At 40.0% G+C, this 17,835-nt stretch overlaps 1 protein-coding gene across 1 annotated transcript in view; it reads left to right on the top strand.

Annotated features, from left to right (window-relative positions):
* The window catches only part of MYO3B (myosin IIIB), a 297,957-nt gene that overhangs the window by 25,622 nt on the left and 254,500 nt on the right, over nucleotides 1-17,835 (top strand). Inside the window, exon 6 of the mRNA XM_032771086.2 lies at nucleotides 9,588-9,733. Within this exon, the coding sequence (XP_032626977.1) occupies nucleotides 9,588-9,733 (146 nt within the window). The remainder of the gene's footprint in view (nucleotides 1-9,587; nucleotides 9,734-17,835) is intronic.

Below are 17,835 nucleotides of genomic sequence, written 5' to 3'. Positions count from 1 at the left end.
CTTTTTGTGATGCCTTCTTAGTTTTTTTAATGCATGTGTAAATTGTGCTATGAAAGATGAAAATCTAGAGCTACAAGAACTAGAAAAATCCTCCTTGATAACAGCTTTTTAAAAATAATTTTCATTGAGTCTAAGGTAGGATTAGTGAAAGTTAATGGAGACTTGTACAGTGAAAAGAAAACATAGGGCAGCAGGCAAAGAAAGTTTCCTGGCTCCTTTTTATCTGATATGTGTGGGGGGGGGTCTATGGAGAAACAGCAGAGGAGAACCCCAAACAGCTTACAACAAGTGGGTCAATAGGACATAATCTGAATCAGCGAAATTGGAAGCATATGGTGTAGAAAAAAATGAGGAAATTGGACTAAGCCCCCAGTGAGTAATTGGGCCTTCTGGAAATGTTTTTCTGATGTGTGTGTATGTTAAATAAGAGCATCAGGACAGAGAAAAAAGAGCAAGAGATCAGTGCATATCCTGGGTTTAACCAAAATGTGGTTGGAAAGTGGAAGTGGGAGATAATTGTATGGGAAGTAAGCTGTATAGAAGCAGCTGAAGAGCTCAGGGGGAAAAAAAGATTAAACCTAAGAGGTAACCCTAAGAGTTGGTTATTATGTCAATCATAAGGACCTCACACATATAGGAATCATTTGCAGAGACTGAAACAGAGAATACAGCCAGGCTAGATTCAGCATCATCATTGCTGAGGTTACTTTTATAAATACTTGTTGTCGCGTGTTAAATAAGTTACCTAAAATCTGTCTCTGTCATCCCTGAAATACTCTGGGGACAAGGGAGGAAAATCAAATTTAATCCTTTGAATTGAACTCACTTATACATCTTGTATTCCAAATCTTAAAAAAAAATAAAAGAAAAAGAAAAAAAGGGTGGGTGGCAGGGGAGCAATGGCTTATTTCCAGTTCCAGTTCAGAAGTGGTCAAAGGAACAGTGCTATGATTTTTGCAAGATTCTTACCCTGAATAGTGAAAATATCACAAAATCAGATGATCTCATTTGAGTTCTAACACATTCATCCAAAACTTTGCAAGAGAAGCTCACAAGATGTTAGCAGTATTAAAGCTAAATTCTTGACCTGGTCCAGCCTGAAATCTGAAACTCAGAACTTAAGTGTAAACCTAATGTGAATTAGCATTGTCACCCTGTACCAAATCTAGCTTTAGGAACAAGAATTGCCAATACAGGATCTGGAACAGACATTGGGAATGACTTAAAAACAACAGAGACTGAGCTTCCATGGACACCAACTTTTACACTTTACTTATAACCATCAGAAATTGATACAGGTGAATAGATGCTAGATACTTACGGGATTGTTGAGCACAACACATTTAATAATGTGTTCATTGAAGAAGTGTATGGATAGAAAAAGATATCATATCCACCTTGGAAAAGATATCGTCTAAGTTCAGTGGAGCCAAGATTTCATTGCTAGCATCTATCCTAGAAATCAGTGGGAGTTTTGCTGTTGACTTAAATGGGGCTATGACTTCAAACAAGAAGTCTGAAGCTGTATCAGCTCCCTGTTTAGGGTCCATGTTACCAGCCCAGAGAACATAGCATTCAGCAAGATTATTCCAGTAAAGCAGAATGCTTTCCTCCTCCTTGGTGAAATAGACATCTCCATGAAATTTACTACTTCAGAGCACAAGAGCATGCTTCTGAGAATGTTAGAGCAGCAGGTGCTCAGCTAGATATACCAACAGCACCTTTTATTTTAAAAAACTTCTGTCTATTTTCTGGCTTTGAATCTGTTTTTTGTTTTTGTTTTGTTTTGAGAGAGAAAGAGAGAATAAACTGAATGTTGGAACAATGAGAAAATACTTGCAGTGTCACACTGTAATATGAGCGACAGAGGCCTGTGGCACCTTATAGACTAACTGAAGTATTGGAGCATAAGCTTTTGTGAGTGAATACCACATGTGTCTGACGAAGTGGATATTCACTCATGAAAGCTCATACTCCAATACATCTGTTAGTCTATAAGGTGCCACAGGACTCTCTGCTGCTTTTTACAGATCCAGACTAACACAGCTACCCCTCTGATACTGTAATATGAGGTGCTCTCTCTATATTATGTAAACACAAATATTAAACTAGCACAATATTTTTGTTTACATTCATATATTTGAAAAATATCTAAAGCAATGGGTTGATCCTGCAAAATTTTACAAGAGTAGTCCTTCTGATGTCTAATATTCACATGAATAAAGGGCTTTCAGGTTCAGGACCTGATTTTTGCTCCAAGAACAGTCGCCTTGTGCCAGATTTCATCTTGGAGCAGGTTTCTTTTGTTTATACCTAAACTATATAAAAACCTAAAAATCAGGTTGATATCTGTAGTTAAAAGCATTTAATACCTGGAATAGAAAATCCAACTCCAAATCCAAATCACAGAACTGCATTCATTTGAAAATTGTACTCTGTTCTGTGTTTCAAAATTAATTCTAAATAGACATGTGCAGTGCATACAGTCCTCTAAAAAGCACTGAGTATGTTCCCCCATTTCCATCCTTCAATTTATTTGTTCACCGCTCGCTTGCCTACATCATGGGAATCAAGGTCAGCCCTGGGTTAATAGCTTTAGGTCTTTTTGCTTTAACTTCTATTTAGCTAAAATTAGCGCTTCTGATATGAGCATTTAGGTGCCATTCAAATATGAAACTATTTTTTGGTTGTAAATTCCGATTACCACAAGAAACTCTAGGAATCCACATGATAAAGGGAGACAACTTAAACAGGTGAGAAATCAGAAAGTATAAAAAAAAATTCATTTTAATTTTTTTGCTGCCTGAAAGAAATTTAAAAGTGATTATGCATGCAAAACTGGTTTGTATTTTGTAATAGAAAATAAATCTAAGAAGAAAATGTGTGGCCTTTTGGCCTTTAGTGAGGAAAATTTTGAAAACATATATTTACAGCATGTGTAATGCATGTGTGGCAAATATCAATTTTCATAGCACTGATTACAAGATACATTACTGAAAGAACTCTTTCTAGAGGTTAGATTTGTTTTCATAACATGAATTACGTCAGATAAGATTAAAAACAAAAGGGATATTAATTTTAAATTATCTAGGGCATAAACCAGTCATTAACTATTTGGGGTTAGGAAGAAACTTCTCCCAGGATAGGCTATTTCATAAATGACCATAAAGGAGATTCTTGCATCTTCCTCTGAATTGGTATTATCTGGCATGAAGATGAATGAATATGGACATTTCTGAAAATCGAACTCATTTGGTGGGAAAACAATACAATAAATCTACTATGGTAGCAGTAGAGCATAGATACAATTTTGAATTTTATTGCACATAAGTTTCAAGAAATGTTTGGCACTTACTATTATATTTATGCTTGTATTACTGTAGGGCCTAAGTCCCGTCTGAAAGCAGGGCCACATCATGCTCGGAATACATTGTGAGAGACAGTGTACTCTTCTGCTAGGATCCAGGCTTTGGACCTGGAGGACAGTAGCCAAGATGAAATCCTCCTCAGTCTGTGCTTGGGTCAGTGAGGAAGAACACTCCTGGATATGATTCAAGTTTGATTATGTATTTGAGCAAGAGAGGCAGGGTAGGTAACATACTGCCTGGGCTAGGATTTTCTTCTGGTGCCTCTGTCTTTCTAGCCTCCTTGCACAGCAGAGAGAAGAAAAAAGAAAATCTCAAACATCAGTCCCTTAGAACCTGAGGGGCTTAAAGCACTCTTTGACAGAAGGGCATGTCCCCAGGAATATGTGGTTCTGGATCTCTTGCAGAGAAGGCAGGCTGTAAAGTTTTGCCTTTTGTTTCAATTTAAAAGATTCTTGCTCTGCAGAGGGTTGTCTAGACACCAGCTATAGCTCAGAAGACAGGACAAAACCGGGAGGCTCTTCAGGAAGGGTGGATCTTGAAAATGAACTTGTGATTGGTAGGTCTGGATATGGTCCCTTAAAGCCACGTATGTCCTGAAGCCCCATGGTAGAGTCTATGGAATTGAATGCACAGGAGAATGAGCATTAACTTTAGTACAGTACTCAAAATAGGCAGCAGTATCATTTTGGGACTAGGAAGTCACAGTTTTAGGCCAGACCTACAACACAAAGATTTGTCTGCATAGCTATGTTGGTCAGGTGTGTGAAGCCCCCCTTTCCCCAGCAGACATAGTTATGCCAGCAAATCCCACAGTGTAGGTGCACCTAATTCTTGTTTGTGGAGGTGGTATTACCATGCTGACAGAAAAACTCCTTCTGTTGGAGCAGCAGAGACTCCTGTGGCATCTTATAGACTAACGGACGTTTTGGAGCATGAGCTTTCGTGGGTGAATACCCACTTTGTCAGATTCTCTGCTGCTTTTACAGATCCAGACTAACACGGCTACCCCTCTGATCCTTCTGTTGGCATACTATTGCATCTATGCCAGGGTGCTCTGTTGGAATAGCTATACCAGTATTGCTATACCAGCAAAGTATTTGTAGTATAGACAAGGCCTTAGACTCCAAGATAGAAACCAACCAGCTGCACAAACCAACCTCCAAACAACTGCTTTGCTGTCCATGCTCATCTTCCATGGGTGAGGCAATAAAGCAGAGTCTTACTTTCCCTCCCACTCCACCACAAACTTCTGTGAAGGGCACACAATGGTAAAATCCTAACAAATCCCAAGGTAAATGGCAAACTGTCTTCAGTTCAGTAATCACTCAGAGTCTGTGCTAATGCAATCCATATACATTCTACATGCTCAATAGCAAGGTGGCAACAAATGCTATGTCTTTTCTGACCAGCTTCTCTTGCTAGAGGTGTGTGATGGAAAACTGCCTGAAATGCACTTGGATGCATGTTTAATTGCAGATTAAATTTAGTTGGAAACAAAGAGAACTCATAATAGATTGACAGAGAATTTGATTATTTTTAAATGCTTCTCACCTGGGATGCTGGGATTTTTGCTGTAATGTAGTTTTACTATCATGTACTGTATTTACTGAAGGCATAAGCTGTCAGCTGTAGAGAGGAGAGTATCTAAAGATGCTTCACATGTTCTCTCCTCTTTGCTGGAATATTGTAGGTCTTAAACTGTTTGTGAAGCCTACAGAAGCTCAATGACATTGTTCTGGAAACAGCACCTATATCCCTTCACTACACCATCCATCATGAATGCAACTCCCTGTGACACTCATTTAATTATTTTGGCATAGCTTGTAAATAAACGTTCTAAGAAAGTTTAGATGAAGAGTGAATTTTGCTGTCAAACTTCAGACAATAGATTTTAGAATTAGAATAAATGGCAACATGCCATGCTTATGGAGGGAAAGGATGGCTTTGTGGTTTAAGTCACTGGACTTGGAATCAGGAGATCTGGATTTACTTCCTGGTTTTGCCATAGATAACCTCTGTGACCTTAGCTGATCCTGAGAATAAATCTCTCCACGCTTCGCTTCACTTCCCTGGCTGCAAAATGGGGGAACTGCTACATCTGCCTCACAGGATATTGAGCACAAATTTCATAATATTTGTGAAGAACTCACACAATGCTGTGATGAGGACGATGCAAGTATCTAGACAAATGTGATCTGGGGATAGAGTGTAGCAGCTTTGTAGCCAAGCAAATAAATATTTTTGACCTTTCGAGAAAGTGAAAGAGAAAAATGTCTATTTAATTAGCTATGTATGGGCTAACTGCTTGTGACTTCCTCTGAGTCACCATCTTATGGGAGCTGACTCACATGATTTCAGTAAAGTGATGTGTCATTGGGAACACAGATGTTTTTGGGAAGTGGATAAAGAATTCAAACAAACTAGAGAAAATTTAGCTTCTTCCTTGATTATTTTTTTTTCTTATTTAAGTTTTTTGATGAAGGTCAAACTAAAGCTACAATGAACTGCAGTAGGAATGAGAGAGTTACTCTGGAGCTGCTAACAGCATTGACGCAATATAATGGAATTCAGAAAGCTACGTTTTGAAAGCTAAAGATAAGTCCTTGAAGAAGAAATGTCCCACTGCTTTTTTACCTTCTGATAGATACAACACCAAATCTGCTATGCAGAGTGGGGGTGTTTGCATCATCTCACCCTTTGCCTACAGGATCGCTGACTTCCTAGCAAGGCAGCATGAAGGGGGGCTTTGAGGAAAGCTGAAGGAATACCCCGTAGGTCTGTAATTATGTAGAGCCAGTTGCCACAATCGCTTTTGTAGGGTTCAGTGGTTCTAGATGCTATTCCAATCTAACCGGAACGACAGATGTGGAGGGCTTGGTAAGCTTCTCTGCAGTGTGAAGAAATTTCCACTACCTCTGAGCCCCCAAGCCTAATTCCTCTTGAAAACTGTATGTAATGGGGTGTGTGAACCCTGCATGGGCAGGGAAGGGGTTAAGGAGACTGTGTGCTCTAGTCAATAATTATGAAGTGAGTATTCACCCATGAAACCTCATGCTCCAAAACTTCTGTTAGTCTATAAGGTGCCACAGGACTCTTCGCTGCTTTTACAGATCCAGACTAACAAGGCTACCCCTCTGATACTTAACTACTAATATAAATTGTTCTGAAATTCAATAATTTTTAATTGATTTTTTTTAAAGTTAATCTTTCATTGATAAATGTTACCAAAAATTTCATCTTTGAATAAGATCTGGAAGTCATGAATAAAGAAATAGGAATAAAGAACCAATTTAGGCCTTGAGTTTACTCTGGTGTGTGTGTGTGTGTGTGTGTGAGAGAGAGAGAGAGAGAGAGCGCTAGAGAGACGCTGTGCCTACACCAATTCTTCCAGTGTTGCTAAACACCAGTGGAACTGAACTAGTGAGAGACTTTTGGGAAATGTAGCTAGTGTATACAAGGCCTATGAAAATATTTTTTACCCCTAAGGTGAGATCAGATTAAATTAAATAGGCTGCATAGTGTCATATGGAAAGACATTCAGCTGGCTTATTTTATTTGTTGGACATGGTTAGCAGTTTTGCTCTCCTTGGAACAACGGTAACAATTTTGTACCATGTTCATTTTTTATACACTCTGCTCCCCTTTCAGCATTGTGCTCACACACCTCATAAGCTGCTTAGCTAGCGCTGTTAGTGAGTACAGTAGCACCTTTCCTCAGGAGCTTCAGCCCTTTAAATTCAAGACTCCTTTCATCTGGTGGGTCAGCAGTGCTAATTATACAGTGCTTGTCTCCAGCTAGCAGAGCTCCAGTCATAATCGTTCTGCGGTATATTATATGCTTGCAGCTATGCTTTACTACATGTGCTATATCTACTGAAGCCAAGACAAAAATAACTTCAGTTCTGAATGGTCCTAGGCAAATCTCAAAAGGGTTTGATGTTTCAGTTCCGATAAATGTACATACAAATGCATCTGTCATCCTGTCCCCAAATCAGCAGTACACATGCCAAACTTCTCCACTGCATAATCCTATGTGTTACGTTCTCTTTCCCCATCTTTTGTGTCCATATGTTGTCTAGTTTAGGGCCTGATTAAGTTAATGGCAAAACTGGGATTGGTTTCAAGGGGAGCAGAATTATACCCCTAAATTATAAACTCCTCTTGCCAGGGCAAGTATCATCCTGCATGTGCAAAGACTCATGTGGTACTATAAAAAGAAGTTGTTATCCAGACCTCTGGAGCAGGACCTGTCATGAAGCGGCTTTATCACTAGACTTCTACTTTTATTTCCCTGTGGCTAGCACAGCTAACTCCATGAGTCCTGCCATCATAGGCAGCCCAGCAAATGTCTACCTCTTCTGGCCCACAGCGACCACACAGACAATTTCTGTATGTCTTGATTCCTGTTCTGCCTGTGGGGTATTTTGGTGCTTCCAGTCCTACCGTACTGCAACATACCTGGGCATGCAGTCATCCAGAAACTCTAACTAGTACAGAACATGATGACATATCTTTTTAGCAACATGGGCTACTGTGAGCACATCAGACTGGTCTTTACGCTAGCATCCCATAGAATACCATGCCAAATTTAAGGTCTTGGTCCATATTTTTCAGGTACTCAATTGCTTGGGCCTAGGATGATACCTACATGATCATCTAAAGCTCTGGGATGAGGACAGTGGTTGACAACTCCACCCCTCAGATATAATGGAACTATCCACTGCCAGAGTAAAGCTTGTCTGTTTAGGAGACGGACCTTGCCTTGGGGTCAGTCCAAGATTGTGGAATGAACTCCCACAGCAATGAAGAACCCCCACAAACTTTTTACTTTAATTTTACCTCTCGAGTGAGGATAAGAGGGGGAAAAAGCAACCTCACATGACAGATGATGATGTTTAATGCACTACTGGAGAACACTCAGACATCCCGCTGATGAGGGTGATATACGAAACTAAACAGAACAGAATAGAAGCAGGAAGTTCTCTGACATACTAAAGTGAAAAAAATTAGGGAGGAATGTTATCTGCATATTTGGTTCTAGCTTTGCAAGAAAGTTCAGGTATGAGATCTGATTTTTCTGAATCAATTTGCTCTAGACAAACAACTAAACTAGATAGACCAAGTGGAAGGACCTGGTTAAAAATAAATTATTGCTGTAATAGGAGACGCTTTTATTCTAATCATAACTTATACTGCCTCTGCAAGATTTTCTTATCTTGTATATTCAACACCCTTTACTTATTTTATAGGAAAATAATTTGTGCTGTCAGCAATTCTGTTTATAGTTAACACAAATTTGCAATTTAATTTCACACCATGCAGAAAACCATGCACATACCTATTAACGACACAGCAGAGTATAAAAATTTTTCAAAGCACTTGGTGGTGGTGAGGCATTTGAGCTGGAAAATTTGATGCAAGATTCCAAACCACAATAAGTGCAAGGGTTTTTGGATCTGAGGTTTTGTTTCATGCATTTATAGAGACAAGGATCAAATTTTAACCTGGATTTGGTTTCTGACCTCCATAGCAAGGTTTGCAGATATTCACATTTAGGGGTTTGTTTTGAGTTCAGATCTAGTTGTGAAACTTGTGATCATATGAATGTAGACACTGACTTTCACTGGCAGGGTGCATACACGTCCTGGTCCACAGGTCCTGATCCAAAGCCCCTTTGAAGTCTATGGAAAAACTTCCATTAACTTCAGTGGGCTTTTAGATCAGGCCCATGATATATTGATTTAGCTTTTTCTATTTACTCAAATCCAGAGGGGGCAAACTACATACATTTGCAAGAAATTGACTGATGGGAGTGAGTGATGGAATATTCTTATCATGCAAATCACCCTTGCACCTTACAAAATAGCTGTAGAAGTTAATAGGTATGTAACAGAATTGCAATAGGTTTCAGTAGAAATTAAAATATATAGAATTTAATAGAGATTTTTTTGTAGAGTTGTTTGAAGCAGCCTGCACAGTTCTATAGCAGGGGTATAATTCTCTATTAAATTTTGTGGAGATATTTTTTTAAATAAAAACAAACAAACCTAAGGAGAGATTATAATTCTATAAGACATTTCCATCTGGGAAATGCAGGCAAAGCTGCAGAAATAGAAGTTGCATGTGATTTTGGTAATCAAAAGTGCATTAATGTCATGCTAGGACAGCGCGAATTGATGAGAAGGTTAATACATTGTTTCTCCTGCTTTTATCTGATAGGTCATTGCTTGTGAACAGCAGTATGACTACTCTTATGATGCTCGTTGTGACGTATGGTCCCTTGGGATCACAGCTATTGAATTGGGTGATGGAGACCCACCTTTATTTGACATGCATCCTGTGAAAACGCTTTTTAAGATTCCAAGGTATGGCACTAGATGGCTCTCTTGACTCACTAGTTTGTTGTTCACAGGGAATCTAGTGAGAAGTAAAATAAATATTTGGTAAACAATTTCTCCTCGAATTATAAGAAACCATCACTGGAAAACAGATAAAAGAGAGTTATCATCATTATGAGGATTCCTATTCAATCTGACTTTAGAAATAATTAATAGTAAGGGCTAGTTGAAATAATAGAATTCTAAATTTACTTTAGTCTTCTCTTGGGTTTTGATTTTATTAACCATCAACAATAGACTGCAAATGTAATTTTCTTATCTGTAATTGATAAAAGCATTTGTTTCAACAGAGGCAGAAGCGAGTATCTGAAATGTAGCATAATGTTTTTAAATGGCATTCCTCTGGAATCTTAGACTTGTCTGATTGTAGAAGAAATACATGTAATTTTGAGAATGTTATGTAGCAATCTGTCAATTTCACTAAATTGTGTCCATCATTTCTTTTTTTAATTTGCCCTTGGATGATAAGATGTGCAATATACATATAAAAAGAAGATGGAAACTCTCTCCATACTTATTAATATCACCTGAATATTTCATTTCACATGATGTGTTTTTGTTTTGCTTTATGATTACCTGATTGGAGTTTCTAACTGGACAAGTCAAGATTTTATTGTCAGTGTGAAATAGGGTTTAACAAGAGGACTATGGTAATAATAGGAAAAATCTTTCAAGAATTTGTCCAAGGTTGTCTGCAAATTGGCATATGGTTGCCTTTTCCACATTGCGTTTGTAAAGGAAGAATCACCACTGGCTGATAGCAGTTTAAAAGCTTTGACGATAAAAGTGTTTGACCTTTTGTTATCTGCACAATCGCACAATTATCACAGGCTTTTAAAATTTCTTCTGATTGCAATTTGCATTTCTGATTAGGTCTATTTATATGCAGATGAGGCTGTCTGAGGTTCTGCGTCATAATGTCATCTCCTTGTACCCGACCCAGATGTGAACTGACACTACCGTTCCACAAATTATTCAGACTGAGGCAGCAGTTCCGCTGGTTGCCGTGGCACAAATATAAAACAGGACATGGCAATTAAAGCAGCAAGGGAGGCTCCAGATTTCAAAACTAATGTCCACAAATTTTATCAGATGAATACTCAAACCAGTTTAGAAGGGCTGCAATCATGTCATAGTGTTAAATAACAGCAAGTGATAGGAAGATCTATGGAATGGGACATGTGGATGCTTTGATTTCTGTGTATGATTTATCTCTCTCCCTACTCACTGATATGTCTGCATGACTTTGCAATATCTAAGATGGGGTGTCTACTCTGATAAGATAAATAGTGTGTATTTACTGCTTAAACTCCTTAATGGCAGAAATTTTATTATTTTTTTTTGAGTGAAGTGATTTTCTTCTGCTTTGCATTTTACCAGCTAGAATGCCACTACTAGAAACTATCCACTTCCACAAGACATAATAGCCTATGGTGGGTACTGGTTGGGAGGAGGGACTGCTAATGGGATATGCTGCTTGTCATCTCCAGGTACTGTTTTAAATCCAATTCAGGTGATAGTGAGCAGTGACAAAAGTTGCTACCGTCGGGGGGGGGGGGGCAGTTTGACCATCTAGTGGTGTTTGACTGTCTCAGTCCAGTTCCTGGTGTCCATACTATATCCGATTCCCTTTTCAGCAGTTTCAGCACTGAGCATGTTGGCACTGTCGTGCTCCCCAGGGTTATTCAGAGTTGTGAGGTTCCTTGCTACTATCTACCCTTAGCATGGAGGAGGAATTGAAATTTGATTGCTTTTGGAGGGGCATGTTCTGTGACCTCTCTGTGCCCCAGAGCCAGAAGAGCTTGCTCTCCCTGTCATGGCCCTAGGGCCAGAGGAGTTCTGTGTCCCCACTGATTATTGGAGGGGGTCCCATGCTGCTGCTTACCACCCCCCACCCCGGCCCCCATCTTTGTGCATGCCCCTGGTGTGAAGAAGTCTTGTCTATCCATAAAAACCAACAGCCTCTGGCCACCAACACACACTGACTTCCAGGTCTCTGCAGATCCATCTCTTCTCTTGTGCAGGCTACTGACAGAGACATACCAATTCTCGAGCCCCTCTGCTAGTGTCTCTCTGTTGCCCCTCTGTTGTATCCAACTCCTGTTACTGGACACTCATATGAATAACCAGGTAGGCTATCCCTGAAGGGGAGGAGTACTCACAGCTAGACTAGAATAACTCAGGATCAGATTCTTTATAACAACACAGCACTGTAATCTAGCTATAGTGAAAATAAATACACATTTATTAACAAAGGTTTTAAGAGCTCATGAGTAAGGATAGTAAGAACAATAGGTTACAAATAAAACAAAACCATCAAATTCAATCCTAGGCCTACACTTATCAATGGTTACCTTTTCTACTTAATAGAGTGGAGTTCCTTCCAAGCATTCAATCTTTCTCAGACCTGCTGGTTTTCAGTCATAACCAGAATCCAAGTTTTCATGAATATGTCCCCCACCCTACAAGGGATTTCCTTAGTAAATGGAATAGAAACATGTCTTTTTTTCCTTCCTCTTATAGTCCAGTAAGCCTTTGAAATGCACCCCCAAATAAGACTCTTCTCCCCAATGCTTGATGTTCAGTGTGCGCTCTCCTGTTGGTTTTACCTATTGACCTCACATACAAACAAGCCTTCCATTGTGTTGGCTTAATTTATGTGTGACAGAGAGAGATACATCTTATCTACTGTCTGGAAAAAAAAAACAACCCGTTCGTCAACTGCCTGGTTACATGTGTATTTTTGGTAGGTATGCAAAATTTCGTACACCTAGATCATGCATATATCTTGCAATGCTTTTGATGACCAGTGTGATATGAGTGTTCATTTGATACCTCACAAGGCATTCTTTATAGATAAATACCATGAAAGCAGTATGTTTGGTGAGCAGTGAGTTTGTCAGGTCAGATAGGAGTTGCTGTTACAGAACAGTCAACTCTTTGCCAATGGGCCTTGAGGAGTTTTTAGGTTCACAGACATCTCTCATACTCAAAGATTTTGTCTCCAGGACATGGTTCAAGCACACTGAAGGAGCAGTATGTGGAAGCATTGCACATGGGGGAAGCTTGCAGCATAGCTACCTGCGTTGTATAGTACACAATCCTCTGAATTTAATTTTCCATGGCCGTCAATTTGGCACCTTTCATGAACAGGACAGTCACTATAAGGAGGCAGGCCTTTAGAGCAAGGTGTGCACATGAAGCCGTGACCCTGTGATGTTCCTATTTTATGTGTCACACACTTCTAAATTTCTAAGAAATCTGCTGGTGGCAGAGACATCAGCCGTTTTTGTTCTTAGAATTGCTGTAGCCTCTTACAGAAGAGACATGTGCATGGTGCTCACTCATGGAGACTTTACTTTTGTTCCTTCTTGTTGTTTTCCCTTAACTGAAAATAAGTCATTTGATTGAAAGTCTGTGGTGGTTCCTTATGTATGGAGGGAAAACAATACAATGGGCTCATAATATCTTCTCTTAATATCTATTGATCCAATCCATCACAATGAAATAAATTAATTAAAAAATTCCACTGCCTTTTGGCTTGTGTAAGTGATAAACCCTGCTCTCATGATCAGCTTATTTATTCATAGGCCCAAACAAACATATTTAGCTCTCTGGAGTGCTGGTGCAAATCAAATCAAAGGAGATGGAGGAAAGGGAACTCAACATTCAATTGCTTGTGCAGATTCTCAATTATACAGCATTGGATGATCCACCAGTATGTGGAAGTTCCTGGGGAGGCACACTGCTCTCTGCATACCCACCCCAACCTGGATAAAAATACAAAGTTAAAAGGTATGTATATGGAGGGAGGTAGCCCCCAGTTTTTCACTCTCCCATAGTGTCTCATGCTAAAATGGAGGCTCTCTGTTTCTTTCAGGCTTTCATTGTTGTATGGTTTAAATGGTATTTACAAGTAAAGTTTCTGCTATTTGTACTTAGATACACACACACTGATGCAGGGATGACTTTACACTGAAGTTTGTTATAGAATTCTGTGGTGACTATGATAACATACAGTCAAACATTTCGTCTGGAAATATAAAATGCCACCAGGTTAGACTGGACAATAAATGTTATGAAGTATTGATTTACTGTACATATCTCATTTCAGCAAAGCATCCTCTATTATTCCAATGTCATTGATTCTCAACTGGCCATTTTGCTGACTGGACTGATTTGAATCCTAGTTTGGGAGAGGGGTATAACTGCCATTTGCAGTGAGTGACCCATATATTTCTTTTGGATTCTCTGAAAATATCACGTTTCAGAGTAGCAGCCGTGTTAGTCTGTATCCGCAAAAAGAACAGGAATACTTGTGGCACCTTAGAGACTAACAAATTTATTTCAGCACCCTCGATTGTGGCAACTGGCTCTACATAATTTATACATACAGAGAACATGAAATAACTTCAAAAACAGACTCCAAAGAGAGACTGCTGAACTGGAATTAATATGCAAATTAGACACAATTAACTCAGACCTTAACAGAGACTGAGAATGGCTGGGTCATTACACTAATTGAATCTATTTCCCTATGTTAAGTTCTCCTCACACCTTCTATAGGTCATCTTAATTATCACTTCAAAAGTTTTTTTTCCCCTGCTGACCATAGCTCATCTCAATTAATTAGACTCTTCCTGTTGGTATGCATACTTCCACCTTTTCATGTTCTCTATATGTATAAATATGTCCTGTCTGTGTGTTACAGTATGTGTATCCGAAGAAGTGAACTGTAGCTCGCGAAAGCTCATGCTGAAATAAATTTGTTAGTCTCTAAGGTGCCATAAGTACTCTTATTCTTTTTGAAAATATCATATCCTCGTTCCTCTACATACATTGCTACAGCTGGTCCATACCTTTCCATTTTCAACAATATTTTTGTGTGTCAGACTGGCTGTATGCGCTATGCCAGGGGTAGGCAACCTATGGCATGCATGCCGAAGGCAGCACGCAAGCTGATTTTCAGTGGCACTCATGCTGCCCGGGTCCTGGCCACCGATCCAGGGGGCTCTGCATTTTAATTTAATTTAATTGAAGTGTCTTAAAACATTTTAAAAACCTTATTTACTTTACATACAGCAATAGTTTAGTTATATATTATAGACTTATAGAGACCTTCTAAAAACATTAAAATGTATTACTGGCACGCGAAACCTTAAATTAGAGTGAATAAATGAAGACTTGGCACACCACTTCTGAAAGATTACCGACCCCTGCGCTATGCATTTCATCATATTAACATAGAATTTTGAGGTGTTTCATCAAGGAAAGGACAATTAACCCTCATGAGTTAATTTAAGAAATGTTAATTCTAGTGAAAAGTACCAGACAGACAGATTTGGACACACAAGTCATCTACTTGTTCAAGGGACAGATACAGCATAGCTAGCATCAGTGAAAGCTTCCCTACACTAAAACCCCAATATTCCTTAATCCCTGAATTTGGGTAATAGAATAGTTCAGTTGCCATGCTAATTCAATCCTGGGTCTTTCTGATCAGATTGTCAACAAGCATGCCAGTAAGAGCAGCATTGTGATTTATACACTTGTCAGCTAGGAATTGGAATGAGACCCAGGGCCGGCACCTCCATTAGGCGACTCTAGGCGGTCGCCTAGAGCGCCAGGATTCGGGGGAAGGCATTTTGTGCACTCCCCATGGGGCGCACAGGAGCTTCCGGTTCCGTTCCCGTTGCGCTGCCGAAGAAGGACCTTGTGCCGATGTGCCGCGGAAAACAGTGGCAGGCAATTGAGCAGCTCAATGACTGCCGCTGTTGCCTGTGGCATTTCGGCGGAAGGTCCTTCTTCGGCAGCATGTCAGGAGCGGAACCGGAAGCTCCCGCGCACCCTGTGGAAAGCGCACAAAATGCCACCCCCAAATTCTGCCTAGGGCTCCAGAAGGTCTGGTGCCGCTCCTGATGAGACCAAAAATTAATTTCCAATAAATGACCAAAGAGCAGGATAGTTCTCTCTTTTTAGTAGAAATATTGTTCTTTTTTGCTAAAGGACTGATCCAAAGCCCATTGAAGATAATGGATCAGACCCTGAAAGAGCAACAATATTATCCTGGGGCTGGAAGGATTGATTTCTTAGGAAAGTTTATCTAACTGTCTGTCATCTTAGTTATGCAGTGATTGTGGAGGAAGTAAGAGTCTACAAATATTTGAAGGAAGTCTGCACCAAGGAGGCGAGTAAATGAACGTGGCCGAGTTGTATAACTAGGAACAATGGAAGAAAATTTAAGGAAGGAAACAAAGCTGGTAGAAGCCACACTGCTTGGGACTTTTAAAACTAAACTGGACAAAACAATCATAGAAATGTCAGGCCGCATGGGTCTTTAAGTCATCACATTCCAGTTGCCCACCCAGCAGCACTCAGACAGCAGCTAGGACCAGGATCCATGATGTCCAACAGGGGCACAAGCCTATTTTGTGACTGGGAGAGATCCAAGGCTCCTGAATAGGTTGTAGCTGCTTTTTAAGCCATAGGAGGAAACAGGTACAACTGGGCTTCTCCCTGCCATGGACTGTTGGTCTGGCGTTGATCTGTTCCTGCCTTCTGATCCTGACCTCCAGGTATCCTGGCTCAGCCTGACCCTGAGTAACTGCTTCCTGTTTCCTGCCCTCTGGTTCCGTGTCCTGAACCTGACCTCCTGGTATCCTGACTCTTGGTAATTGCATCCTGGTTCCATGTCCCGAACCTGACCTCCTGGGTTCCTGAGTCTATCTGGCTCTTGGTTACTGACTCTTGATTACTGCCCACCCATTTGTCTCTTGATTTGGATCTCCTGGTATTCTAACCTGGCCTGATGCCTGGAAACTGGCTCCTGGCCCCTCAGCCCATGCCCAGTGCTAACCCCTAAGCCAGGCTGTCCATGTCCTGGCCCTGACAAGAAAGCATAGAAATGTGGGGTTGGAAGGGACCTGGAGAAGTCATCTAGTCCATTCATCTGCACTGAAGCAGGACCACATAAACCTAGACCATCTTTGACAGGTATTTGTCAAACCTGTTCTTAAAACCTTCAACGATGGGGCTTCCATAACCTCTCTTGGAAGCCTATTCCAGAGCTTAAATACTCTTATATCTAGAACATTTCCCCTAATTTCTAACCTAAAACTCTGTTGCTGCAGATTAAGCCAGTTACATCTTGTCCTGCCTTCAGTGGACATGGAGAACAGTTGATAACCATCCTCTTTAAACTGCCCTTAACATATATGAAAACCATTATCAAGTTCCCCCTCAGTTGTCTTTTCTCAAGACTACACATGTCTATCTTTTAAACCTTCCTTACAGGTCAGGTTTTCTAAACCATTGTCATTTTTGTTGCTCTTCTCTGGAGTCTTCCCAGTTTATCCACATCTTTCTAAAGTGTGGTGCCCAGAATTGAACACACTACTCCAGCTGAGGCCTCACCAGTGCTGATTAGAGCAGGACAGTTACCTCCTGTGTCTGACATGTAACACTCTTGTAAATACACCCCAGAATACTAACTTTTTTTGAAACTGCAGCACATTGTTGAGTCATATTCAATTTGTGATCCACTATAACTCCCAGATCTTTTTCAACAGTACTACCACCTAACCAGTTATTTTCCATTTTATAGTTGTGCATTTGATTTTCCCTTCCTAAGTGTAATTATCTGTACTGAATTCATCTTGTTCAATTTAGACCAGTTCCCCAATTTGTCAGGATTGTTTTGAATTCTAACCTTATCATTCAAAGTACATGCAACCCTTCCCTGCTAGGTGTCACCTGCAGATTTTTTAAGTGTAGTCTCCACTGTGTTATCCACGTTATTAATTAAAATATTGAATAGTATCAGACCCAGGCCTGACCCCTGCAGAACTCCACTAGATATACCTTCCCAGTTGCACAGTGAACTTTTGATAACTATTCTCTGAGTACAGCATTGCAACTAGTTTTGCACCCACCTTACTGAAATTTCATCTAGATCATATTTCCCTAGTTTGCTGATGAGAATGTCATGGGGGACTGTGTCAAAAGCCGTACTAAAATCAAGAGATATCATGTCTGCTGCTTCCTCCCTATCCATTAGGCCAGTAACTCTG

The sequence above is a fragment of the Chelonoidis abingdonii genome, chromosome 10, assembly GCF_003597395.2.
Source record: "Chelonoidis abingdonii isolate Lonesome George chromosome 10, CheloAbing_2.0, whole genome shotgun sequence".
Taxonomy (NCBI): domain Eukaryota; kingdom Metazoa; phylum Chordata; order Testudines; family Testudinidae; genus Chelonoidis; species Chelonoidis abingdonii.
Note: the sequence above shows the minus strand (reverse complement) of the source record. Positions and strands in the feature narration are given on the sequence as shown.